The sequence below is a fragment of the Chelonia mydas genome, chromosome 16 (genome assembly GCF_015237465.2).
Source record: "Chelonia mydas isolate rCheMyd1 chromosome 16, rCheMyd1.pri.v2, whole genome shotgun sequence".
Classification (NCBI taxonomy): Eukaryota; Metazoa; Chordata; order Testudines; family Cheloniidae; genus Chelonia; species Chelonia mydas.
In genome coordinates, this window is record NC_057857.1 from 4970744 (window position 1) to 4996985 (window position 26242).

At 45.8% G+C, this 26242-nt stretch overlaps 1 protein-coding gene across 1 annotated transcript in view; it reads left to right on the forward strand.

The window, feature by feature from the left end:
• The window catches only part of FAM166A (family with sequence similarity 166 member A), a 58522-nt gene that overhangs the window by 8301 nt on the left and 23979 nt on the right, over nt 1–26242 (forward strand). The window contains exons 3-6 of the mRNA XM_043530334.1: nt 3022–3120; nt 4687–5078; nt 7928–8045; nt 21295–21389. Of these exons, the coding sequence (XP_043386269.1) occupies nt 3022–3120; nt 4687–5078; nt 7928–8045; nt 21295–21389 (704 nt within the window). The remainder of the gene's footprint in view (nt 1–3021; nt 3121–4686; nt 5079–7927; nt 8046–21294; nt 21390–26242) is intronic.

The window sequence follows — 26242 nt, forward strand, 5'->3', positions numbered from 1 at the left end:
GAAGGATACTACACCCGTCTTTGAGTACTAAGTCTCAAAAGAGCAATCTCGGTTCAGACTGGGATGAAGTACCTGTAATCAGGTACATGCACTGATGACCTACATGGAAGCTGGCTATCAATATGGGCTCAAACCAGCAGCAGCCTTTGTGGATTTGTCCTCAGCATATGACATGGTTTGATGGGGCAGCCTGATTCTGAAAGTGTTGAAAATTGCATGATGGAGAGCAACGATGCACCTACTGACGGTTATGCTCACCAATCACAAGTGTTGCATTCTTCTACTAGAACAGACCAGCTGACCTCGTTTCCTGAACAATGGGCTGCCACAGGAATTTGTCTTGGCACTGTCTCTCTTTAATATTTATCTCAGTGACATGCCATGGAGCCAGTCATGAAAATTTGGATATGAGGGTGATCTCACACTCGCCATCAAGTGAGCCTTTCAACCAAGCAGAAGACATCCTCACAACGCGAGATCTGCAGAACCTGAAGAAGTGCTGCTGATCCTGGTGACTCCGACCAAACCCTCAGATTGCTGCCTCCTCATTCCACCGGAGCAACCAGCGTGTAAAGACATGGCTGCGTTTGGCGCTGCAGGTGACATTCACGCAAGAAGGCTTCCCACGATATCTGTGTGGCTCTGGATTGTAGCCTAACGTCTGATAGAAACCACTGCCAGAATAAAGGCTAGGAACAGTACAATCCACAAACTAGCCAAGACCAATGGGGGAGCAGATGCTCACACCTTGCAGACAACCACCTTGGCCCTCAGCGTCAGCGGCTGAATACTGCGTGCCTGTAGGAGTAGGTAGTGCACATATGAAACTTGCCCATGGGCAACTGAACACTGCTATGCAAATTGTCACAGAAGTGCTGAACTTAACATTGACTTTCTGATTCCCCGTCCTTGCACATTTCTTACCAACATCCCCCGAAGAGAAGCAGCAATAATACAAGAATACGACTCTGTGATAACAAACTCAGACTTGCTCATCTGCGAAGGTCTCCAACCCCCCTCCTGAGATGCCACCTTAAATCCAGGAACCCTTTCTGGTTAGCAGCTAAAGCTTCAAAACCTCAGGAGTGTCACCAAAAGACAAGTGGTGGAGGCTATGCAAAAACTGTAGGGTCAAGAATCAAGACCTGATCACGGATCCTACAGAACAATTACCTACCTTCACCATGCTGCATAAGACATGGATCCTAGCGAACCACATTGGAACGTCACACAGGTGCTGCAATTGCCTACTGCACACATAGAAAATGAAGAACTCTTATATGTGAATGTGGAGAAGACATCCAAACCATGGAACATCTAGTGCATTACTGCCCACTAAGATCTTTTGCTGAAGGACAGCCTTGATGCATTCCATATTACTGGAAGCCACAGAGTGGATGACAAACTTGGATGTTGACCTTTTAATGTTACTTTTGAAGTTGGCATATGAAAACAGAAGAAGATCCCTACAGTCTGAAAGGCTTTCGTTGTCTAGCAGACTTTATAGCCTGAGCATCTGGTCTGATCATCAGGGCAAACCAAGCTCCCTGGTGGTGTCTCCTCCAACATTCTTGTTGCAGAAATGTTCGGGAGCTTCAAGGCAGTGGCTTAGACCCAAAAGGTCTCAGATCTGAAGTGTGCCTGGGTATAATCTAAGGAACCTAAGCAGTTAGTCTGTGCCAAAACTCTGGGTGCAACAGATGTGCTCAAGATGAAGCCCTGCGCCACAACCTTTAAAAACCGCAGCTGTTGCACATATCCTTCACTTTATATAAAATGATTAAATTAAAATTTACCTAAACAAACATCTCTCCCCATATAGAATCAACAATGCTCAACGAGTCTCTGGATTATTTTTAACTATTCTTCAGAATACATGTCGAAGATCAGAAGGGACCATTGTGATCATCTAATCTGATCTTCTGTATAACACAGGCGAGAGAACTGCCCCAAATTAATTCCTACACCATATATTTTAGAAAACAGACACTCTTGATTTTTAAAATTTGTCAGGAGGGAGAATCCACCTCAACTCTTGCAATATTGTCCCTATAGTTAATTTCTCATCATTAAAAATGTATGTCTTATTTCCAGTCTGAATTTGTCTAGCTTCATCTTCCAGCCATTGGATTGCATTATATCTTTCTCTGATAGATTGAAAAGCCCATTATTAAATGTTTGTTCCCATTGTAGATACTTATAGACTGTGTAGTCAAGTTACCCCTTAACCTTCCCTTTCTTAAGCATGTTGTCTAATCCTTTAATCATTCTTGTGGCTCTTCTTTGAACCTTTCCAATTTATCAACATCCCTCTTGAATTGTGGACACCAGAACTGGACACAGGATTCCAGCAGCAGTCGCACCTGTGCCAAATACAGAGATAAACTAACCTCTCAGCTCCTACTCAAAATCCCCCCTATTTATGCATCACAGGATCTCATTGGCTCTTTTGGTCACAGCATCGTGAGCTTACGTTCAGCTGATTATCCACCATGACCCCCAAATCTCTTTCAGAGTCCCTGCTTCCCAGGATAGAGTCCCCCATCCTGTAAGAATGGCCTATGAGTTTTGGCCCTAGATGTATACATTTACATTTAGCCATATTACAATGCATATTGTTTGCTTGTGCCCAGCTTACCTAGTGATCCAGATTGCTCTGAATCAATGACCTGTCCTCTTCACTATTTGTCACTAAGGCTGTGAATCTGTCAGGGAGGTCACGGATTCTGTGAATTTCTGGGCCCTCCGTGACTTCTGCAGCATCTGGTGCTGCTGACCTGGGGTCCACCTGAGCAGTTCAGGCAGCCCCTGGGCCAGCCGCACCGACTGCTACAGGGGCAATCTCAGGCCATTGTGCCTTCCCCTCCCCTTCCCCCCAACAGCAGCAGCAGGAGTTTGGGTGTGGAAGGGGGCTCTGGGCTGTGGAAGGGGGTTGGGGTGCGGGAGGGGGTGAGGGTTCTGGGCAGTGATTACCTTGGGGGGGTGCTCCCCGGAAGCAGTGAAATGTCTCTTGTCTCCTAGGCAGAGGAGCGGCCAGAGGGCTCCACGTGCTGCCTCTGCCCACAGGTGCCTCCCCTGCAGCTCCCATTGGCCGGAGCCTGGGGAGCTGCGCAGAGCCAGGTAGGGAGTTTGCCAGCCCTGCCAACCTCCACCCCTGAGCAGCAGCGGGGTCCCGGGCCACCCCTCTTCCCCCAAGAGCACCCGGGGTACCCCTGAGCCGCTCCCTGTTCCAGAGCCCCCAAGTTTTAGTTGAGGATATGTAGTACAAGTCCTGGACAGGTCACAGGCCGTGAATTTTTGTTTACTGCCTGTGACCTGTCCATGACTTTTACTAAAAATACCCGTGACTAAAACATAGCCTTAGTTATCACTCCCACAATTTGTGTGTCATTTGTAAACATTATTAGTGATGATTTTATGTTTTCTTCCAGGTCATTGACAAAATATTAAATAGCGTAGGGCCAAGAACCGATCCCTGCAGGAACTCGTTGGAAATATGCCACCCTCAATGACCATTCCCTATTTATAGTTAGATTTTGAGACCTATCAGGTAGCCAGTTTTTAATCCATTTAATGTGTGCCATGTTAATTTTTTATCATTCCAGTATTTTAATCAAAATGCCTTCTGTCAAGTCAAATGTTTTACAGAAGTCTAGAAAGACAAGGCGAATGAGGTAATATCTATTATTGGACCAACTTCTGTTGGTGAGAGAGACAAGCTTTTGAGATCACACAGAGCTTTTCCTCAAGTCTGGGAAACTAACTCAGTCCAGGTCTACACTACAGAGTTAACTAAAATGTAGCTCCCGCAGATGTAACTCACCCACTATACCAACTTAACTCCACCTCCGCAAGAGGCGTAGCACTTAGGTTGACGCAGTGTCAGTGTAGACACTGTGTTGCTTACATCAACTGTTGCTGCCTTTCAGACGCCATCCCACAATGCCCCACACTGACAATTAAGTCAGTGCAAGCACGCCTGGTGAGGATGCGCACCACCGACACTAGGAGCGTAGTGTGGACATGCAAAAGCGGTTGAATTACTGCCGTGGCCGTACATCAACGTAACTTAGGTTAACTGAATTTTGTAGTGTAGATACCCTCAGAGAGTCACTGCTAAATACAAGGGGGAACAGATTGTTTAGCATAAGTAGTTAACACATTTCAAGGGACCAGGAAGGGAGGGAGCAGCTGGGAGGGTTGTAAGTGGGTTATGGATTGTTGTAAGAAGCCATAAATCCAGCATCTCTATTCAGTCCATGATTTTTTGTGAGTAGAAAAGTTATGAATTTAAGCGCCCAGGCTCTTCGGTCTCTCTGGGGAGAAGGCTCTGTGCTAAGGTGCTACGATGGGACAGATTGGGGGATACCCGAGGGGCTCTGATCTCATTCAGCTAGCTCCAGGGGAGTGTCTATAGCATGCCTCAGAAATGTTCATGTTAATGTAACCGCTGCTAGGAGATCTGCTCATACGCGTGTGCAGCACAACTTCAGCACCGAGCACCCCTAGGTGCTGCTCAGTGCCTGAGGCAGCTTTCAATATGTCTGTCGTCTGGGCACAGTGGGACCTCCCCAGTGCACACAGTCTATGGGACAGACCTTTCCCCCCCTTGAAATGGGCACTCTCTCCTTCCCCTGATTGCGTCCATGTACACATTCATATAGCTTGGCTTGTTCTGTTTTACAGGGTTCGTTCCCTACCAAAATGCCCAGTTTGGACCATGCTGTCCCACACCAACCACTGAATCAAGAGCCCCGCTGCTAATGGTACTGCCAGCACAAGGTCAACGGTCGAGGGTGGACACAGACCCTGGTGACTCTGTGCAGCTACGTGAGCAGAGAAAATATATCCCCTGCCATCCTGGCATTAGATTGGCATGTGGGCATGGATGGAAGAGTTCATCCTCCCCTGCTGGCACGCCACTGGCATCTGAGCAGGAGGAGAGGAAGGCACCTTGCTATCCTGACATTGCACTGGCATGCGGGCAGCAAAAGAACCATGGACCCTGCCATCCTGACATGGCGCTGGCATGTGGGCAGGGATGGAGGAGCTCTCCCTGCCTCCGTGGAACCAAACAGGTGTGTGGGCGTGGATGGGAGAGCTCTGTGCCACACGTCTCCCGCTGAGACAGGCAGCGTGGGGGAGGTTCGCTCTGTTGCTCTGGCTCTACACAGGGAGTGAGCTGGATCAAACTGGCTTTGTGCTGCATGGAGAAGTCCTTACCGTTCTGGTGCTCTCCTGGCCTGTGAGCACGTGGGGATCTTGAGAGGTCCATGCCAGGCCTCCAGCACACAGTTGTGTAGACAGGGTGGGCGTTCTCTTTACCCAGGTATGTGGACACAAAGAGAGTTCTCTCTGCTGTCCTTACACTGTTCAGGTATGGGAGCATGGAAAGGGATATGCTGCTGCACAGAGCTGTGCAGGGATGGATGGTGATGAGTTCCCTCTGCCACACTGCAAACGCTGCATAGGTACATGAGCATGGGAGAGACCTCCCTCCTAGTCTGGCATTACCAAGAACTTCCTACAGGCCTGGAAGAGGGAGAATCTGGAATGGCACTGCCCTGGTCTGAGAGCAAGGAGGAGAGTTTTGTGCCTCAGCACTACTACCCAGTGCATAGATTCATAGATCTTAATTTCGGAATGGCCCCCTGTCATGATCTAATTTGACCCCCTGCATGACACAGAGCCAGAACCTCCCCCCGCGATTCCTGCATCAAGCTCAACAACTTCTGTGCTAGAGCAGATCTTTTAGAAAAACGTCTAATCTTGATTTAGAAATTGTCAGTGAAGGAGTCCACCATGACCCTTGGTGAGCTGATCCAATGGTTAATTACCCTCACTGTGAAAAATGTATGCCTTATTTCTATGCTATATAAGTGCATGCACCATGCTCATCACTGTAATACCGGGGGCGGGCTGGGGTGGGGGAGGGGCAGATCCACAGGTGTATTTAGACACCTCCCTCCTGGTCAGGATTCTCATCTGAGAGCCTGCTCCTGGCGTTAGGCACCTAAGCCAGGTCAGTTCTTCCTTATGAAGCATGGAAGCCAATGGATCAGGAGATTCACCTCGAAGGTGGCAGACCTGGTTTCAAATCCCTAGTCTGTCTAATTTGGAGCAGGGATCTGAACCCAGGTCTGCCACCTCCCTGGGGAGTGTCCTAACCACGAAACTAGTGCATACTCAGGAGGGCGCTCTCGCTTACTCTCTCCTGCTGAAGCTGTTCCACTTTCTATAACTAAATCGCCATGGGAGCCGGGACCGGAATTCAAGGGTCCACCCACTTCCCAGGTGCATGCCCTAGGCACTGATCGAGTCATTTTTACTCTCTCTCCGGCCCAATGAATATTTAATCACTCTATTTAGTTTAGCCAAGAGAAGGCTAATAAGTGACTTGATCATTTAGAGGGAGGTTTCTGGCCTATGTTAGATAAGAGCTCAGACTACATCATCATACTGAAATCTACGAATCTATGCCAAGGGCGTGGGAACGGGGAGGGGCCAGCGCCCCATTGCTTTTAAAGTGCCTCAGGGGAAGAGGCAGAGTGAGGGTGGGAACTTGGGGAAAAAGGCAAAGTGAGGGCAGGGCCTAGGAGGAGGGGAGGGGCCTTGAGGGAGGAGTGGGGTGGGGCCACAGTCCAGGCACTGGTGGCCCCCCACTTCTAGGGAGCTTCCGGTGCTCCTGATTTATGCATAATGATTTAGGCAAGGGGGAAGGTTCAGTATTATGCTGGCACGCTCCAGGTTTGTACATGGCCATAAGGAAACCTTCGTGCTTTGCTACGACTGGCCATGGTGGAATTTTCTGATACCAGCCTTATGTAGGTGCATGAGGGGAACTCCTGGCACAGAACTACTATGTGGGTATGAAGGAGTTTTCCATACCTGGTTTTTGAACCATTTCCTGTTTCTCTGCTTTTGTTTTTTTGTCTTTTATTCCTTTTTTGAAAAAAGGTCTCTCTACTTTCACCCCATTGGAGCTAATTGGACCAGTCACCTGAGCAAAGAGAAATAGAGTAATTTACTAAAGTGCAGCTCCACTCTTATTACTGGCAAGGGTACTGTTTGAGTCAGCAGACTGGTTTGCAATGGGAACGTCTACATAGCAACACCATTCCCCGTGGCAGTGACTCTTGGAGCGGAGTCAACTGACAGCCTCCCAGGGCTCATGCTACAAGGCTAAAAGTAGCCATGTAGGTGTTCAGGCTTGGGCTGAAGCCCGTGCTCTGAGATTCTCTCCTCTCGCCAGGTCTCAGAGCCTGGATGTCTACATGGCCATTTTTAGCCCTGTAGCATGAGCCCAAGTTAATTGACCAGGGCTCTGAGACTCACTGCCCCTGGGGTGGGGGTGGGGCGGTTGCTGTGTTGATGTATCCTCTGTGTATCTAATCATAGCTGCTGATTTTAGAGACAGAACTAAGATTTTACTGTGTTTTATTCCTTTTAACCCTGTGGCACCAACCCAGCTATGGGAAAGTGCGCTGCCGTCTGTTCCTTGCTATGTGTCAAAAGGATTCCTTACCAGGTTATAATCAGCCATGCTTGTGCAAATCCACTGAAGGCAGAAATTAGGTGATTTTCCCCAAGCAAGTCAGTAGCAGTGTTGGATGTAAATCCAAGGAGTCCTGCATCCTTGTCCCTTACTCTAAGCACTAGTTTATAGGACTGATTTTCAAAAGATTTCTGCACTTAACAGCTCCCATTATTCTCAGCTGAACCCTTGAAAATCTGCCATGACTAGCCAGTTGATCTGCCATATTAGTGACTGCACAAAAGGGTCTCAGGTCATCCCAGGTGTTAAAGTACAGTAAAGGCATAAAAACAGGCAGGATATGTGATCTGTGGGCTCTGGCAATGCTGGGAACTGAAGAGACCCAAGAGAGCAAGAAGATTTCATTGGCACTTGTTTTATTTTGGTTTTCAGCCTGTTAGGATTGAGGGAGTGCCTTTGGATGCAGTGACTGAGACAGTGGATGTAAGCAGATATAATCAGCTCCCAAAGCTGGATGTCCCAAACCTGATCCAACGGAAAGCCATTTCAGGTAGGAGAGAACAAGACCACATACAGGATTAGCCCAAGCAGTTACTCAACCATTTCACTGCAAAATGAACATTCTCCTCATCCTCTTTTCCCTCTGAAAATCTTAAAAAGACTTGTCAGTGGCTTCCACTCCATTGCAAAGATGTGTATTATTATCCACATTTCACAGATGGAGAAACCAAGACACAGAGGCTGGGTGAGTGGCGCAAGGCCAGCTGGGTTAAACAGATATATGGATGCCTGATTTAGTTTAGCAGCTCCTCATTGGTTGAGTTTTGATTACAATCCAAATTCCTTTTTCCCCAATCACAAAGGCCCAAATTCAAAAAGTTACTTAAGTGCCTATCTGTCCCTTCAGGCACCTATGTTCAACATTTAAGTGCCAACGACATTCTCAAACAAACTGCTCACCTGCTACCTAAGCTGTAGTTAACTAAGTTTTCATGGTGGGCATGTGCAAAACCCCTAAGTCCAGACACCACCCCAGAGCTAATGAGCTACTCAGAACCCTAGCCCTGATGGCCCTGAAGCAGGGTGCTCAAACTGCCCCCATCTCACCTGTGGGGCCCTATCTGGTAGGTGTGCACACCTGAGACCTGGTACCAGCACAAAAGACAGCCCTCGAAACATGCATTGTGTGTGTGTGTGTGCGTGCGCCCATCCAGGTAATTAAGGAATTCACCGGGGATAATCATAGAATCATAGAAGATTAGGGTTGGAAGAGACCTCAGGAGGTCATCTAGTCCGACCCCCTGCTCAAAGCAGGACCAGCACCAACTAAATTACCCCAGCCAGGGCTTTAAAAACCTCTAAGGATGGAGATTGCACCACCTCCCTAGGTAACCCATTTCAGTGCTTCACCACCCTCCTAGTGAAATAGTTTTTCCTAATATCCAACCTAGACCTCCCCCACTGCAGCTTGAGACCATTGCTCCTTGTCCTGTCATCTGCCACCACCGAGAACAGCCCAGCTCCATCCTCTGTGGAACCCCCCTTCAGGGAGGTTTAAGGGAGACCCAACTTCAAATCCCTGCTCTGTCTCTCACATCCCTAGTGAATACCATAGCTATTGGTTCTCCTGGGGTAGGCTTCTTTGAATTTCTCTGTTGAAATAATGACAGGTTTCAGAGCAGCAGCCGGGTTCGTCTGTACCCGCAAAAAGAACAGGTGCCACAAGTCCTCCTTTTCTTTCTGTTGAAATAGTTATTAAATATAATCCCCGGCTAAAACAGACTGACTCTGGTGACAGCTGGTGGTTAGGGCACTAGCTGGGATGTGGGAGATCCAGGCTGAAGTCCCTGCTTCAATTAATAGCTAATTATTTATACCAAGTGGGATAGATTCCCACCCCAGAACACCCAACAGTGTGGTGGTTGGAGCACTCACCTGGGAGGTGGGCTTAAGTCCCTGTTCCAAATCAGGAAGAGCCAGGATTTGAATACAAGCCTTCCATGCTCTGGATGAGTGCCCTGTCCACTAGGCTGTTGGGTCATCTGTCTCACACAGTTGGGTTTGGGTTAGAAAACTCAGGGTTTCAGCTGCTGTAAGGGCATGGGCTGATTAAGTGGTTGACCTCGCATTGGTGCCTCACTCGAGGAGAGAAAGTTCACAGCTGAAGATCCTGAGCAGAAGGAGGGATCTATCTCCAGTCTATCAGTCAGGCACCTAAAGTCTAGGTCAATGGGAGGAGTTAAGCACCTAACTACCTTCGAAGATCTGGATCTAAGCTCCATCCCTTTCCTCTGCATTTCACTCCTGTCTAGCTTTGGCAGCTCCCTTCCCAGTTTGCTGTCTTCTGAGGATCCTTCTCATAGGTGCTTAACTGTCCCCATGCATCATATGAAGAGCCTGGGCACCTAAAGGTTGGGGGTGAGAATTCCACTGGGTGGCCGGGCACCTAGGGGTTAAGTGTTGCAACACCCAAGTTTGGAGCTGATCCCAAAAGTCCAGTTGCAGGTATAAGGGTGAGGTCAGATAGAAGATTCCGGTTTTAGTCTGTCTCTAATTCAGAGGGGAAAGGTTAACTCAGTTTTAATTTCTGTCTTTAAGAAAGATACCACCATCAGGGTTGATACAGTCAAAGCACAATACATCAAATATGCTAATCACTCAGTGCAATTCTCTGCCTGTGCTACGCCAGCAGACTAGAGGATCACAATGGTCCCTTCTGGCCTTAAAATCAGTGGATCTATGAATCCACCCCTGACTACGCCTCCTTCCTTTTCTCTAGCCCAGGTTGAGCAGAATCTCGGCGCTTGCTTCACAGTGAACAAAGGTTACTTACATGTTACCGGAGGTCTCTGAGTGCCCTCTGCATACGCCCACTCATGGGATGCGCCGGCTGGTGCAGCTCTGAAGACAGACTCTTACATAGCAGTGCCCACTGGAGTGCTCGCACGCCCCCTCTTGCTCCGCCCCCTCACTGTTCCTGAATGTGCTGAGAGAGAGGCTATAAAAGGGCGCCCAGCACTCTGTCCGTCTCAGTCCTTCCATCATCGCCTCCTCCAGTCCATGTTGTAATTAGGCCTCTGAGGAAGAGGGGAAGGTGGTTGAGGGAGTGTGAATTTGCAGAGTCCATCTCAAAGAACTCTGGTTACAAGTAAATGGCCTCCACATATTCCCATGCATGGGATAGATTGCCAAACAGTAGTCCTGTGAAGAAAGGTAGGATGAGGAGTCTTAATTAAGAAAAGATTGAATGACTGCTCTGCCAAATTGAGCAGCAGAGCTGAACCTTAGGTCCAGAGAGCAATGTTTTTTTTAAAATGTGTCTGAAGCTCTGTTTGATGGCTTTATGACATTCTGTAATTGGTACGTGTCTTAGGCATGCCATTGAAACTGCCTTGGCTTTGGTAGAGTGGGACCTTTATCCCCTCATGGAGATGGACAGCAGTTAAATGTAGTACATAGTACTTAAGCCATCTGGGTAATGGTTGGAAAGACCTGGTCTGCTTTTTGTTATTGTCAGAGTACAAGATAAAGATGTTCGGAGAATGCCTGAATTCTTTAGTCCTGTCTAAATAATAAGCTAAAGCTCCTTTTACATCTAACATATGGTGTTTACCTTGCCTTGTGTGAATGAGGTTCAGGAAAAAACAGAGGTAAAATGTATTGATTGACTGATGTGAAAATTCGTGGCCACCTTTGGGAGAAACTGGGGATGCACTGTTTTGTCCTTCTGGAAAATTGTAAAGCATGGTTCTGTTCTGAGTACATCTACTTTGCTTACTCTTCTTGCAGGTGTAACTGCTCCCAAGAATGCTATTTTAATTGATAAATAGAATAAAGAACATTTTCCCATTGGCTCATATAGATGCTTCATTAGCTGTGAGAACCAAATTAAGATCCCACAAAGGTGTAGGACTTTTGATAGGAGGGTAGATATTGTTGAGACTTCTTGGAATTTTTTTTTTCCATGGGCAAACACTGATCTTTTGTCAGCAGTGGAATAGAGGCTGATATGGCTGAGAAATGAACCTTAACAAGAATAATGAGAGGCCTTAGAGTTTTAGCTGCAGCAAATACTCCAATATGGATTGGACGGGAGTTTGTCCAAAGCATTAATCTTTTCGATTTTAAACTGTATCACGTCTGAGATGAGTTTTTTTTCCTAGAATGAACTAAAACTTTTGAACGTCAATTGAACAAAGTAGTTCCAAGTGGGTTAAAGTCCAGTTTGCCCATGCAGTGGGGTGAAGGGAGACTGGGTCTGATTGATAAGATCCACTGTGTTGCTGAGTTAGTAGGCCTGGCGAGACCAGGAGAGATTGGTAGCTCCCTGCTGAGAAGTGAAGCAGGTCAGGGAACCATCGATGTCTGGCTCATGCTGGTGCAATTTAAATCATTTTGGTCTTGTCCTGCTTTTCCATCCGTACGAGTGGAAGAGAGGGACGTGTATAAAGAGGCCTTTGGCTCCAGGCTGTGGAATGACTGTACCACCCTGTTCTCAAGCACAATTTTCAGCACTCACCTTCTGTTTAGCTACGGAAAGGTCCACATCTGGATGGCCCCACCAGGTGAGGATCACTTTTGGTACCAGTGTTTTCAGTGACTATTCAGGAGTGTCCATAATTTTCCGCTTAATTGGTCTGCTAGGCTGTTGTCTTTCCCTGCTAGGTGCAAGGCCACTGGATACAGACTGAGGAGAATGTGCCACTCCCACAGAGCTGTTCCCTCCCTGTGTAGTTTTGTGCCAAGGGCACCTCCCTGTTTGTTTATGTAAATCACTGCTGTGGTGTTGTCATTGACCATGTGGATATCTCTCTGCTGGCAATAAGGTAGAAATGTTTTTAATACCCAGTTAATTGCTGTCAGAGGTTGATATGTAACTTCCTGTGTGGGAGATTCCAGTCCTCCATGCTGTCATACTGTTGCAGTGAGCTTTCCAGACTATGCTGGCTGTGTCTGTGGTCATTTTTATAGATGGAGCTACACTTCTGAGGACGTTCTGAGGATAAAACCAACAATTTGGAGACAGTAGCATCTTCTTTGGAATGGGAAACTTTTGATACATGCTGCCTGCATGTGGTCATCAGGTCCTTGCCAGCCAGTGTTTCAGGGTTCTCATTTTGAGACGTATATAATGGGTGATGTAAATTTCTGAAGATATAATCCACATCGACCTGAGGAAGATTGTGATTCTTTGCAAGGTGAGAGGTGCAGAGTGTGCTGATTGGATTCATAGATTCCAAGGCCAGAAGGGACCATTATGATCACCTAGCCTGACCTCCTGTATCGCACGGGCCAGACACCTGCCCCACAGTAATTCCTAGAGCAGTGCTTTTAGAAAAACATCCTATCTCAATTTTAAAATGGTCAGTGATGGAGAATCCACCACAATTCTTGGTAAATTGTTCCAATGATTAATTACTCTCACTTAAATTTAGACTGGAAATAAGGTGTGCATTTTTATCTAACTTCAATTTCCAGCCATTGGATTGTGTTATACCTTCCTCTGCTAGATCGAAGAGCCCACTGTCAAATTTTTGTTCCCCATCTAGGTAGTTGCAAACTGTGACCAAGTCATCCCTTAACCTTCTCTTTGTTTCACTAAATAGATTGAGCTTTTTGAGTATGTCACTATAAGGCCTGTTCTCTAATCCTTTAATCATTCTCATGGCTCTTCTCTGAATGCCCTGTAATTTTGTCAACATCTTTCTTGAATTGTGGACACCAGAACGGGACACAGGATTCCAGCAGTGGTCGCACCAGTGCCAAATACAGATGTAAAATAATATCTCTTCTCCTACTTGAGATTCCCCTGTTTATGCATCCAAGTATTTCATTAGCCCTTTTGGCCACAATGTTACCTTAGAAGCTCATGTTCAGTTGTTTATCCACCCCCATCCCCAAATCTTTTTCAAAGTCACTGATTTCCAGGACAGGGTTCCCCATCCCTAATTTCTTTGTTCCTAGATGTATGACCTTACGTTTAGCCATATTAAAACAAAACACACATTGTTGGCTTGCACCCAGATCACCTAGCTATCCAGATCACACTGAATCAGTGACCTGTCCTCTTCATTATTTACCAGTCACCCAATTTTTGTGTCATCTGCAAACTTTATCAGTGAGGAATTTATGGTTTCTTCTAGGTCATTGATAACAATGTAAAATAGCATAGGGCCAAAATCTGATCCCTTCAGGACCCCATTAAAAACACACCTTTCTGATGATGATTCCTCATTTACAATTACATTTTTAGATCTATCAGTTAGCCAGTTTTTAATCTATTTAATGTGTGCCATGTTAATTTTATATTCTAATTTTGTAATCAAAATGTCATGCTGTATCAAGTCAAATGACTTACAGAAGTCTAAGTATGTTACATCAACACTATTACCTTTATCAGCCAAACTTGTCATCTCATCAAAAAAAGATATTGAGTTAGTCTGACAGGATCTATCTTCATAAACCCGTGATGAGTCGCTTTTATTATATTACCCGCCTTTAACTCTTTTTATTGACCAAGTCCTATATCATCCACTCCACTATCTTGCCTGGGATCAACGTCAGACCAGCAGACCTACAATTACCTGTGTCATCTCATGCGTCTTGAAAATCAACATTAACAGACCAACAAGCTCCTGAGCCAGCTTTTTTTTACTCTCTTGGATGTACGTTATCCAGACCTGCTGTTTTTAAAATGTCTAACTTTAGTAGCTTCTGTTTAACATCCTCCTCGGATACTAGTTGAATGGAAACAATGTTATCATATGATATGGTTACATCCTGCGCTATTTTTTCTCAAATATAGAACAGAAATATTTATTGAACACGTCTGCCCTTTCTGCATTATTATTTATAATTCTACCATTTCCAACTAGTAGTGGACCAATATCATTTTCAGGATTCTTTTTGTTCCTAATATACTTTTAAAAACTCCTTAATTTCTTTAACACTGTTGGCCATAGATTTCTTCTCGTGTCCCTTTGTTTCCTTTATCAATTTTCTACAATTCGTGGCTTCTGATTTATATTTATTACCATCAAATTCCTCTTTCTTCCACTTGCTATATATATTTTTATAGCTGCCTTCTCATCCTCTCTAAACCAGCAGTTTTTTAACCAGCACAACCTTTTTCCTCAATTGTGGGATAGTGGTTTTTTGGGCATCTAGCAAAGTCTTCTTAAACAATTCCTAATTATCATTCACATTTTTCGGATTAAATTCTTCCTCTCAGCTGATTTGGCTTCTAATTGTTTTTAACTTTTTTCCTTGCACATTATAAACAGGTGTATAAGGAGCCAGTCATCCTGTTCCCTAGTGTGATTAGGTGGTCTGTAGCAGACACCAGCTAATACCCATCTTGTGCTTTATCTGTTAGGATACGATCCATAAATAGTCAAGATCATTTTCTTCCAAGTTATTCATGACTCAGAAACAGGTAATGTCACTTTTGAAGAGTGCCACTCTCCCTCCCCTTTTGCCCACTTGATCTTTCTAAAATAGGTTATAACCATTGATTTTAACATTCCAGTAACGTGAATCATCCCACCAGGGTTTAGTAATACTAAGTAGATCAAATTTATGCTTATAAATTAGGAATTCCAGTGGCTCTTGTTTGTTACCCAGGCTCCTAGCATTGGTCTATAGGCCATTACAAATTTCTTCTCTTCATATCCTTTGGTTCCTTGATTAATTTTGTTCTCAATGTCTTGATTTTGTGCTGCTGAATGCTTATATCTTCCCTCTTTTTACATTTCCCTTTTGTTATTAATGTAACACACACCTGACTACTCTAGCCAGCCTATCTCTGAGGCAATGGGTTACCCTTCTACTGAGGTGGAAACCATCCAGCTATATAGCCCCTTCTCTTCATAGAATATGGGCCAATTTTCCACAAAACCAAAATGATCCACCCTACACCACTTACCAGTAGTTCACTTTCAGAATCTTCTGCATTCTGTCTTTTACTCATGGGACAGAAAGGATCTAAAGAGAAGATGGCTTAGACATCCACTCTTCAAAATTTCCTGATATCATCTACTGTCTGTGAGATATGCTGTGATATAGTGTCATTAGTGCTACTTTGAACCATCACCACTGGATCTTTTCCCATCGACTTCAAAAGCCTATCAAATCTTAGTGTGATATCTCGTGCCTAGCCCTGGGAATGCAGCACATTGTCCTGTTGTCCACCTGTCCCTTGTAGAATATTCTTTTGATTCTTCTGAGTATTGAAACCCCAAGAAGGATCATCTGTCTTCCTTGGGTGGTTGGAGAACTCTGTGGACAACCTTGATTTTCTTACAGGTTGGGCCAAGCTACCATCCACAGGTGTGTCCCGTGCATCTCTCAATTCCCTTGGACCTGCTGGATCTTTAAAATTGTCTTCCAGTTTCCCAGTTGAAGACCTGGTATTGTTTTGAAACTTGGAGCTGTGTGGAATTCTTCCTGGTTCTATTCTCTCTGGTGGCCACAGCCTGCCCATCCTTGTCTATCTCCAGCATATATGACTGGTGCCTCCTTATACTGGGGGGCATGTGACCACCCCATGTGTCTCCCCTGCCCAGTGATCCCCCACCATGCACCCAGCCTGGGGCCACAGCGCTATCCCTGACCCACGTTACCTGGGAGGGGGCGCTCTCTGTCCTTTTCTCTCTGCGTCTCCCCCTCTGCACGTTTGGCCACTGTCCTGGCAGCCAGGCAGAGAGTGGGACGGAGCTTGTTCTGCCCGAGAGCCTGGCTCGGAGGCAGCGGCGGCCCGCTCCCTGCCCAGGCTTGGATGCCGGGGACAGGGGCCGAGCATGCCAGGATGTGGGGAGGGCTCCAGTCAGTCTGGAGGAAGGTTTCTAGTGGAGTGCCTCAGAGATCAGCGTTGGGACCAATCTTATTTAACATTTTTATTAATGATCTTGGCACAAAGAGTAGGACTATGCTAATAAAATAAGTGGATGACCCAAAGTTGGGAGGTATTGCCAATATGGGGGAGGACCGGAATATCATACAAGAAGATCTGGATGACCTTGAAAACTGGAGAAATAGAAATGGGATGAAATTTAATAGTGCAAGGTCATGCACTTAGGGACTAACACCAAGAAATTTTGCTATAAGATGGGGGCTTATCAGTTGGAAGCAACAGAAAAGAAGAAAAACCAGGTTGTACTGGTTGATCACAGATGAATATGAGCTACCAATGTGATGTGGCTGTGAAAAACGTTAATGCATCAGGCAAGATATTTCCAGTAAAGATAGGGAAATGGTTATTGCCATTATAAAAGGCACTGGTGAGACCTCATCTGGAATAGTGTGTGCAATTCTGGTCTCCCATGTTTAATAAATATGAATTCAAACTGGAGCAGGTGCAGAGAAGGGCTACTAGGATGATCCAAGGAATGGAAAACCTACTGTAACATGGCATGCACTCACTACCCTGGCACCTCCTGCTGGTTACCTCAGGAATTAGCTCATCCCAGCCCCAGAGCACCTCCTGCTGGCCAGTGTCTCCCTACCGGTACCTACTTCCTAGTTAGTCTCCACCACTGTACTTCAGGCCCTGTGTCCCTCCCTCCACGGTGCCCCTTTTCCTGGGTACTGCCCCCCAGCAGTACCCCCACACTCGGGGTCCTCCCTTTCCCGGGGAACCCTAATCTCCTAAGCCCACCTCACCTCAGTGACCCACTGCCAGTCTTCATCTAGCCCCTTCCCCAAGGGCAAACTGACGTGGCCACTCATCATCAGCTAGGGGATTGGACTTGTTGACTCTTCCTTCCCTGGCTGTCTCCCCACAGCCCTAATACCTCTTCCGGCCCTGACAGCCAGGCCTTCTGCCTGGGGGCTTACCAGGCTGGAGCTCCCCCAGCTCCTCCTGCCCTTCCCCAGCACTGCACTGTCCAAGGTACCCTTTGCTCTTTCAGGCAGCCAGGTCCATCTCTCTCCAAGGCTGGAGAGAGACTGACTGCCTTCTGGCCCTGCAGCCCTTTTATAGAGTCCAGCCTGGCCCTGATTGGCTGCCTCCCAGCCTTTTCCTGATTGGCTCTCAGCCCCAGCCCTCTCCAAGGGCTGGCTTTTAACCCTTTCTGAGCCAGAGTGGGGTGACCGCCCCATTACATCTACCTTTTGAGAGGCGACTTCTAACCAAAAGAAGGCTGAGGGGAGATATGATTGCTCTCTATATATACATCAGGATAAATATCAGGGAGGGGGAAGAATTATTTAAGTTAAGGACCAATGCTGACACAAGAACAAATGGATATAAACTGGCCATCAATAAGTTCAGGCTTGAAATTAGATAAAGGTTTCTAACCATCCAAGCAGTGAACAACTTCTCAAGGGGAGTAATGGGGGCAAAAAACCTAACTGGCTTCAAGACTGAGCTTGACATGTTTACGGAGGGGATCATAGAATCATAGAATATCAGAGTTGGAAGGGACCTCTGGAGGTCATCTAGTCCAAACCCCTGCTCAAAGCAGGACCAATCCCCAACTAAATCATCCCAGCCAGGGCTTTGTCAAGCCTGACCTTAAAAACTTCTAAGGAAGGGGATTCCACCACCTCCCTGGGTAACGCATTCCAGTGTTTCACCACCCTCCTAGTGAAAAAGTTTTTCCTAATATCCAACCTAAATCTCCCCCACTGCAACTTGAGACCATTACTCCTTGTCCTGTCATCTGCTATCACTGAGAATAGTCTAGATCCATCCTCTTTGGATCCACCTTTCAGATAGTTAAAAGCAGCTATCAAATCCCCCCTCATTCTTCTCTTCCGTAGACTAAATAATCCCAGTTCCCTCAGCTTCTCCTCATAAGTAATGTGTTCCAGACCCCTAATCATATTTGTTGCCCTCCGCTGGACCTTTTCCAATTTTTCCACATCCTTCTTGTAGTGTGGGGCCCAAAACTGGACACAGTACTCCAGATGAGGCCTCACCAATGTCGAATAGAGGGGAACGTCACGTCCCTCGATCTGCTGGCAATGCCCCTACTTATACACCCCAAAATGCCATTGGCCTTCTTGGTAACAAGGGCACACTGTTGACTCATATCCAGCTTCTCCTCCACTGTCATCCCTAGGTCCTTCTCTGCAGAACTGCTGCCTAGTCATTTGGTCCCTAGTCTGTAGCGGTGCATGGGATTCTTCCGTCCTAAGTGCAGGACTCTACACTTGTCCTTGTTGAACCTCATCAGATTTCTTTTGGCCCAATCCTCCAATTTGTCTAGGTCCCTCTGTACCCTATCCCTACCCTCCAGCGTATCTACCACTCCTCCCAGTTTAGTGTCATCTGCAAACTTGCTGAGGGTGCAATCCACACCATCCTCCAGATCATTAATGAAGATATTGAACAAAACCGGCCCCATGACCGACCCTTGGGGCACTCCGCTAGATACCGGCTGCCAACTAGACATGGAGCCATTGATCACTACCCGTTGAGCCCGACAATCTAGCCAACTTTCTACCCACCTTGTAGTGCATCCATCCAGCCCATACTTCTTTAACTTGCTGACAAGAATACTGTCACTTTGTTGACAGTATGGTATGATGAGACTGCCTACAATGGCAGGTGGCTGATCTGCGACTGCTAGTAGCAAATATCTCTAAAAGCTGGTGATGGGACACTAGATGGGGAGGGCTCTGAGTTATTACAAAGAATTCTTTCCTAAGTGTCAGAGTAGCAGCCGTGTTAGTCTGTATTCACCAAAAGAAAAGGAGGACTTGTGGCACCTTAGAGACTAACAAATATATTTGAGCAAAAGCTTTCGTGAGCCAGAGTTCACTTCATCAGATGCATCCGATGAAGTGAGCTGTAACTCACGAAAGCTCATGCTCAAATAAATTGGTTAGTCGCTAAGGTGCCACAAGTCCTCCTGTTCTTTTTCCTAAGTGTGTGGCTGCTGGATCTTGCCCACCTGCTCAGTCTAACTGACCACCATATTTAGGGTCAGGAAGAAATTTCCCTCTGGGTCAGACTGGCGGAGACTGTGGGGGTTTTTTGCCTTTCTTTGCGGCATGGGGCACTTGTAGATTTAAACTAGTGAAAACGGTGGATTCTCTGTAATTTGAAGTCTTTACATCGTGATTTGAGGACTCCAGTAAATCAGCCCCAGATTATGGTCTATTATAGGAGTTGGTGGGCGAGGTTCTGTGGCCTGCAACGTGCAGGAGGTCAGACTAGACAATCACGATGGTCCCTCTGGCCTTAGAGTCTATGAGTAGCGGTGCCCTGATGAATCCAGGCCTCTAATAAGTGCTAATGTTACAGCTTGAGAACAATGCTTGCTTTCCGGAAATTTTAGTTTATTAAATCAAGTTTTATGAGGTCTACCCCTCAGTGACCCTACAGGCAAAATCTCTTTCAAGCATATTCTGTAATGTTCATGTTCTTAAAGTGAGAGTTTCTATTCTTCAGATTACCTACATCAAATGGAACAATAAATCAAATATTAACACAAACAAATTCAATTCTAAATATAGTGTTCTGGGAAATAAAACCACTTAATGAAGTACAATCATTCCAAGTCCTCAGGATAATCTAAGATGGGCTCATATCTATATACATTCCACCAACATTAGCAGGGATTAAACCATCATAGAGCATTGTCACTTCAGCTATAGGAGTAAACAGCATCAGTGCTACCTTGCTATCCTCAATGTGGACCAGGCCACAAAGGGAGGCATAACACATGCTTAGCCAAGGGGATCTACAGTGATTCATAAGACAGCAGTACAATGTTGCACATCATGATTCCTGGGTTTTGTTCCTGGGTCTAGGAAGAGACTGGTCATGCAGTTAGACACAGCATAGACAAGCATACAGTTTGGCACGTTCCTTCTGAGAGACAGCATGGCAACAAGGATGAGGCTTAGGTCTATCTGACGGGGGTTCTATTTTCAGCTGTGACTGGAGTGACTCTGTTGCCTAATCCATGAAACATGTGAATGATAGTTGCTTCCCCTCAGGCAGGGGTATGAGGCCTTTCTTCATAAAAAGGGTTGCAAAGTGCACACAAAAAGGTTATTTCCTTCTCTGCTCCCTCCCTGAGATGTTACAGACCTATGATGATGCATGGCACTTGGAAAGTCTGAGCCAGAGGGTTGGTGCCTACTTTACAAGGCCACGTGGGGCTACTGCACCAGAAAGTTATCCCTCTTAATCCCTTCTGGTTGGGGGGGAGAAAAGAAAGTACAGTCTTAGAGGTCTTGAGTGGATGAGGTACATCCCTGGCTCCAATAGCTGAAGGTTTAGGAAGCAGAATTACCTTGCCTCCAAAGGAAGCCTCTGTCTGTGGGATAAGGAGATTCTGGATCCTCTCTTTTTTTCTTTTTTTTTAAATTCTTTCCTTGTTTTGCTTCTTTTTCACCTTTCTAGCTGCTTTCTTCTCTGATCCTCAGTGAGAAGTTGCTGGAAGGGAAAAGGAACATGAGAAATGAAAGATGGACTTCGTGTTTCTTATACTTGGCTACGTATTCCACTATGACATACCATTCGCAGGGCTATTGGTTATGAGGAAACAGTATTTCTGTTCCCATTATATGGAGGTCATATATAGACAAAGAGGGCCATCTAGCTCACAGGATTTTCCCTGGGATAGTGAAAAAAGCCATGTTTCAAAATGACCACTGGGTGTGAAATATCTAATTTTAAAATTTAATCTAGAGAAGTTTTAAAAAATCTGAATTTGCCTAAAATAGGACTTTTAATATATGTATCTAATTCTCCAAATGCACCTGCTTGTATATTGCTGAGCCCCATACACTGTGTACTGATGTGTTCTCAAGCAATAAATATGCTCTCTTATCTTCACCCAAAGGCTACACTGGATTCATACCGCGCTTTACTTGGATTATGGGTGTTAACTACCTCCAGGGAGTTAAAGATGCCATGAATGAATTTGACAGAAATCAGGTAAATTATAGCAACATGCATTTTTTCAGCAAATTGCTTTAGGCCTTGACCCATCTCTCATCGAGAATCTTTCCTTTGACTGTAACAGGAGCTGGATGTGGGCTCTTCTATATTCAGCATAAAGCTCTCCTAGGTAATAGGCTGAAGGAACGTCATTTGCCGTAACCAATTAGAATGAACTGAAAAGCCATTTCATTTCTGATTTATCAACTAAGCAAAGTGACAATGATACTGTATTAGAGAGACAAGGTGAGTAGGATAATTTTTAATGGACCAACTTCTGTTGGTGGGATAGAAAACTTGTGTCTCTCACCAAGAGAACTTGGTCCAATAAAAGATATTTACATCACCCACCTTGTCTCTTTAATTCCTGGGACTGACACAGCTACAACACAGTATTACAATGATGCTATATGGCTGCTAAGATGTACACCATAAATACCTGATAATAGGTAGCATGTCACTAAGATACTGCTAGATCATCTCCTTTTCTTCACTGAGCAACTTCAGCAACTTCTTATAAGACCCAGGCTCTGTAACAATGCCCGAAGCACTCACTTAGGCTAGGTCTACCCTAGGAAAGTAGGTTCGTATAACTATGTTGCTCAGGAGTGTAAAAAATCCACCCCCCCCCCCCCCCGAGTGATGCAGTTATACTGACCTAGCCCATGGTATAAACAGCACTATGTTGATGGGAGGGCTTCTCCTGCTAACTAGCTACTGCCTCTCTGGGGTGGAGTCCCTACTCTGATGGGAGAAGCCTTCCGATCTGCAGCATTTTGAATGTAGACCTTCCTTGAATTCATGGGAGTTTTGATTGAAGAAGAACTCTGTAAAGGCTTAACCTTGGGGTTTATCCCTCTACTTGAAGAAAAGGAGTACTTGTGGCACCTTAGAGACTAACAAATTTATTTGAGCATAAGCTTTTGTGAGCTACAGCTCAAGCTTATGCTCAAATAAATTTGTTAGTCTGTAAGGTGCCACAAGTACTCCTTTTCTTTTTGCGGATACAGACTAACACAGCTGCTACTCTGATCCCTCTGCTTGCACTCTTATAATTTTCTTACATTACCCAGAGATTGAAGAGAGATTTCTGGTTGCCATTTAACAATTTACTCTTCATTAAAAAGGGACCATTTCATTGTTGTCAGTTTTGTGATTTTATTAAGTCACTAGCACCTGGAGTCAGGTGATTATGTAATCATCTCAGCTTTCATTCAAAACAAAAAGTAAGTCTCTAGCTTTCATAGCTGCAGAGAAAAACTTGAGAATTTGACCCAAATGCCCTCTAAGTGTTCAGAACTGGAAGGAAAATTCAAATAACTTTTTCCCCCCAAAATCTCTTGATTTTGGGAGGCCCAACTCATAATTTTTAAGGTTTGAGGTTAGCAATACTGCCATTTATACTCCCATATAGCATTTCATGGTGCACTGCCATCTCCCTACACGAGCTCCCTGTGAAATTTGCCCTCTCGCTATACCTCATGATGTTCCATCCTCTCCAATGAACATCACTCCATATCAATTCTTCTTCTTATTATTACAGTAATGCCTAGCAGCACCCTGTAATGTTCTGCCTTCTGTGTTAAATCCCACCTTATCCCCCTCCCCCACAGTGATGTCCAAGTGCATCACTGTAGACAATTCAGTGGAAACCTCTGCGCAGCATGCAGCAGCAGTCAAAAGAGCAAACAAGTGGCTTGTGGAACTTAGGCACAAGATATCAAGGCCAATGGTTTAGTAGGATTCAGAAGCAAATTGGACATTTCTATAGTTAATGAGATCATCCAGAATTACAGTAACAAAGATTTTAAAAATCCCAAGCGTTCTGGAAGGAATACGAACCCTTCTGCTTCAAGCCATAAAGCAGATGTTTTTCTCCACATTAACACAAGGAGAGCTTGTCTTGTGTTCTTTATTTAAACTTTACATCCAGCTAACAAGCACACACCAGGCAGCTCTCTTTTCATGAGCTTGCATTGGGGTGTGAAGGGTAACCTTGAATTCATCAGGCAAACCCACACACTTACATAACAATAGATGCTGCTCCACATACACGTCTCCTTTCACAAAACAATTCATTTTAAACTTTTCTGTTTGATCACTTACCTCAACACAACTAACCCTACAGAAAATCGACCGGTTTCACTGTCTTTGCATTTTTGAAATTGTTCGGCCACTCTGTGTTTTTCTGAGAGTCGAACAGGCCAGATAGCTGAAGGACCTTGAGACTGAATTGCTCTTGCGGTGGCATTGGTGTGTCTGACATGTCATTACCTAGTGAGCTCAATGGCTCTGTGCTGGGAGGTTTGCAGCCCTGGACTGGAGTTCTCAGTAAGCTGTTCCATTTCTAGGAGGGCAAGTTAGGTCACAAGCAAGCCAACAGTCTGTAAGCAGGTAGATTCACAGGCATAGTCTTCTCCTGGCAAGGCATTATGTCAGGGAATCACTGGACCCTCTGGCAGGTTTTGTGGTTTTGGCTCAGGTACAGCCCTCTTTCTGTTTTAATCTCATATGATCTTGGGGCAAACCGCTGTATGGCTTCAGCTCAATCTCCCCATGTGTCAGGCCCATCAGTAGAAATCCTAACCACTTCTCCTGGCTAAAGTACCTAGCAGTCTTCATGTAATGATCCTATTTCTATCCCTTCTACCTTCCGTTTCTCTTGCTGAAGCAGAGTTTTTCACAGTAGCATCTGAACCAGCTCATGTCAGTGATAGGAGGCTGGATGAGAAGCAGCTCTGGTCTGATTCAGTCAGATAATTCTTAGCTTCCTATTCTGTAACCCAGGGGTCGGCAACCTTTCAGCAGCGGTGTGCCGAGTCTTCATTCATTCACTCTAATTGAAGGTTTCGCGTGCCAGTGATACATTTTAACGTTTTTAGAAGGTCTCTTTCTATAAGTCTATAATTATAACTGAACTACTGTTGTCTGTAAAGTAAATAAGGTTTTTAAAATGTTTAAGAAGCTTCATTTAAAATTAAATTAAAATGCAGAGCGCCCCGGACCGGTGGCCAGGACCCGGGCACTGTGAGTGCCCCTGACAATCAGCTTGCGTGCTGCCTTCGGCACACGTGCCATAGGTTGCCTGCCCCTGCTGTAACCTCCAGTCATAACCGTCCATGTTCTCTGCAGATCCTTTCTCCTTCCCATGTTTCCCCCATCTGTATTGACTGTTGTTGATGCCTTCTCTCCACCCATGACTGCTCTGCCCCTCTCTCCCATAGTCCATCCACTAACTCTTAACCTTGGCGCCCATCCAACATCCACATCCCCCTGTTCCCAGCGTGGTACCTCTGCAGAAAATCAGACCCCTCACAGATAACTCTATCCTGTCTTCCTTCAGTTCTGCCTTCTTCCTTGACAAACAGGATTGCATCTTCCTCACTAAGGCTATGTCTACACTACGAAATTAGGTCGAATTTATAGAAGTCGTTTTTTTAGAAATCGTTTTTATATAGTCGATTGTGCGCGTCACCACACAAAATGCTCTAAGTGCATTAGCTCGGCGGAGTGCTTCCACAGTACCGAGGCTAGCATTGACTTCTGGAGTGTTGCACTGTGGGTAGCTATCCCACAGTTCCCGCAGTCTCCGCCGCCCATTGGAATTCTGGGTTGAGAGCCCAATGCCTAATGGGGCAAAAACATTGTCACGGGTGGTTCTGGGTACATGTCGTCAGGCCCTCCCTCTGTGAAAGCAACGACAGACAATCATTTTGTGTCTTTATTCCTGGGTTACCTGTGCAGATGCCATACCACGGCAAGCATGGAGCCCGCTCAGCTCACTGTCACCGTACGTCTCCTGGGTGCTGGCAGACGTGGGACTGCATTGCTACACAGCAGCAGCTCATTGCCTTGTGGCAGCAAACGGTGCAATAGGCCTGATAATCATCGTCATCATGTCCTAGGTGCTTTTGGCTGCCTCGATAAGGTCGGTCAGGAGTGCCTGGGCAGACATGGGTACAGGAACTGAAATAGGAGTGACTCGACCAAGTCATTCTCTTTAGTCCTGCCGGCCATCGTATTGCACCATCTTCTGGTGAGCAGCCAGGAGATGAGGGTGGCTAGCAGTCCTACTGCACCGTCTGCTGCCAGCCAAAGATGTAAAAGATAGATGGAGTGGATCAAAACAAGAAATAGACCAGATCTGTTTTGTATTCATTTGCTCCCCCTTCCCTCCCTCCGTGAAATCAACGGCCAACAATCGTTTCGGTGAGGTCTGTCAGGGGCACCTTGAAAAGTTTAATGGAGACTCAGTCCTACCTGGACTACCAAGGGGAGGGATAGCTCAGTGGGTTGAGCACTGGCCTGCTAAACCCAGGATTTTGAGTTCAATCTTTGAGGGGACCATTCTGTGTGACAGTTGTTTTTGTTTCTCCTTGATGTAAAGCCACCCCCTTTGTTGATTTTAATTCCCTGTAAGACAACCCTGTAAGTCATGTCATCAGTCGCCCCTCCCTCCGTCAGAGCAACGGCAGACAATCATTCCGCTCCTTTTTTCCGTGCAGATGCCGCACCATGGCAAGCATGGAGCCTGCTCAAATCACTTTGGCAATTAGGAGCACATTAAACACCACTCGCATTATCCAGCAGTATATGCAGCACCAGAACCTACCAAAGCGAAACCGGGCAAGTAGGTGACATCAGTGCGGTGACGAGAGTGATGAGGACATGGACACAGACTTCTCTCAAAGCACGGGCCCTGGCAATGTGGGCATCGTGGTGCTAATGGGGCAGTTCATGCCGTGGAACCCCGATTCTGGGCCCGGGAAACAAGCACAGACTGGTGGGACCGCATAGTGTTGCAGGTCTGGGATGATTCCCAGTGGCTGCAAAACTTTCACATGCATAAG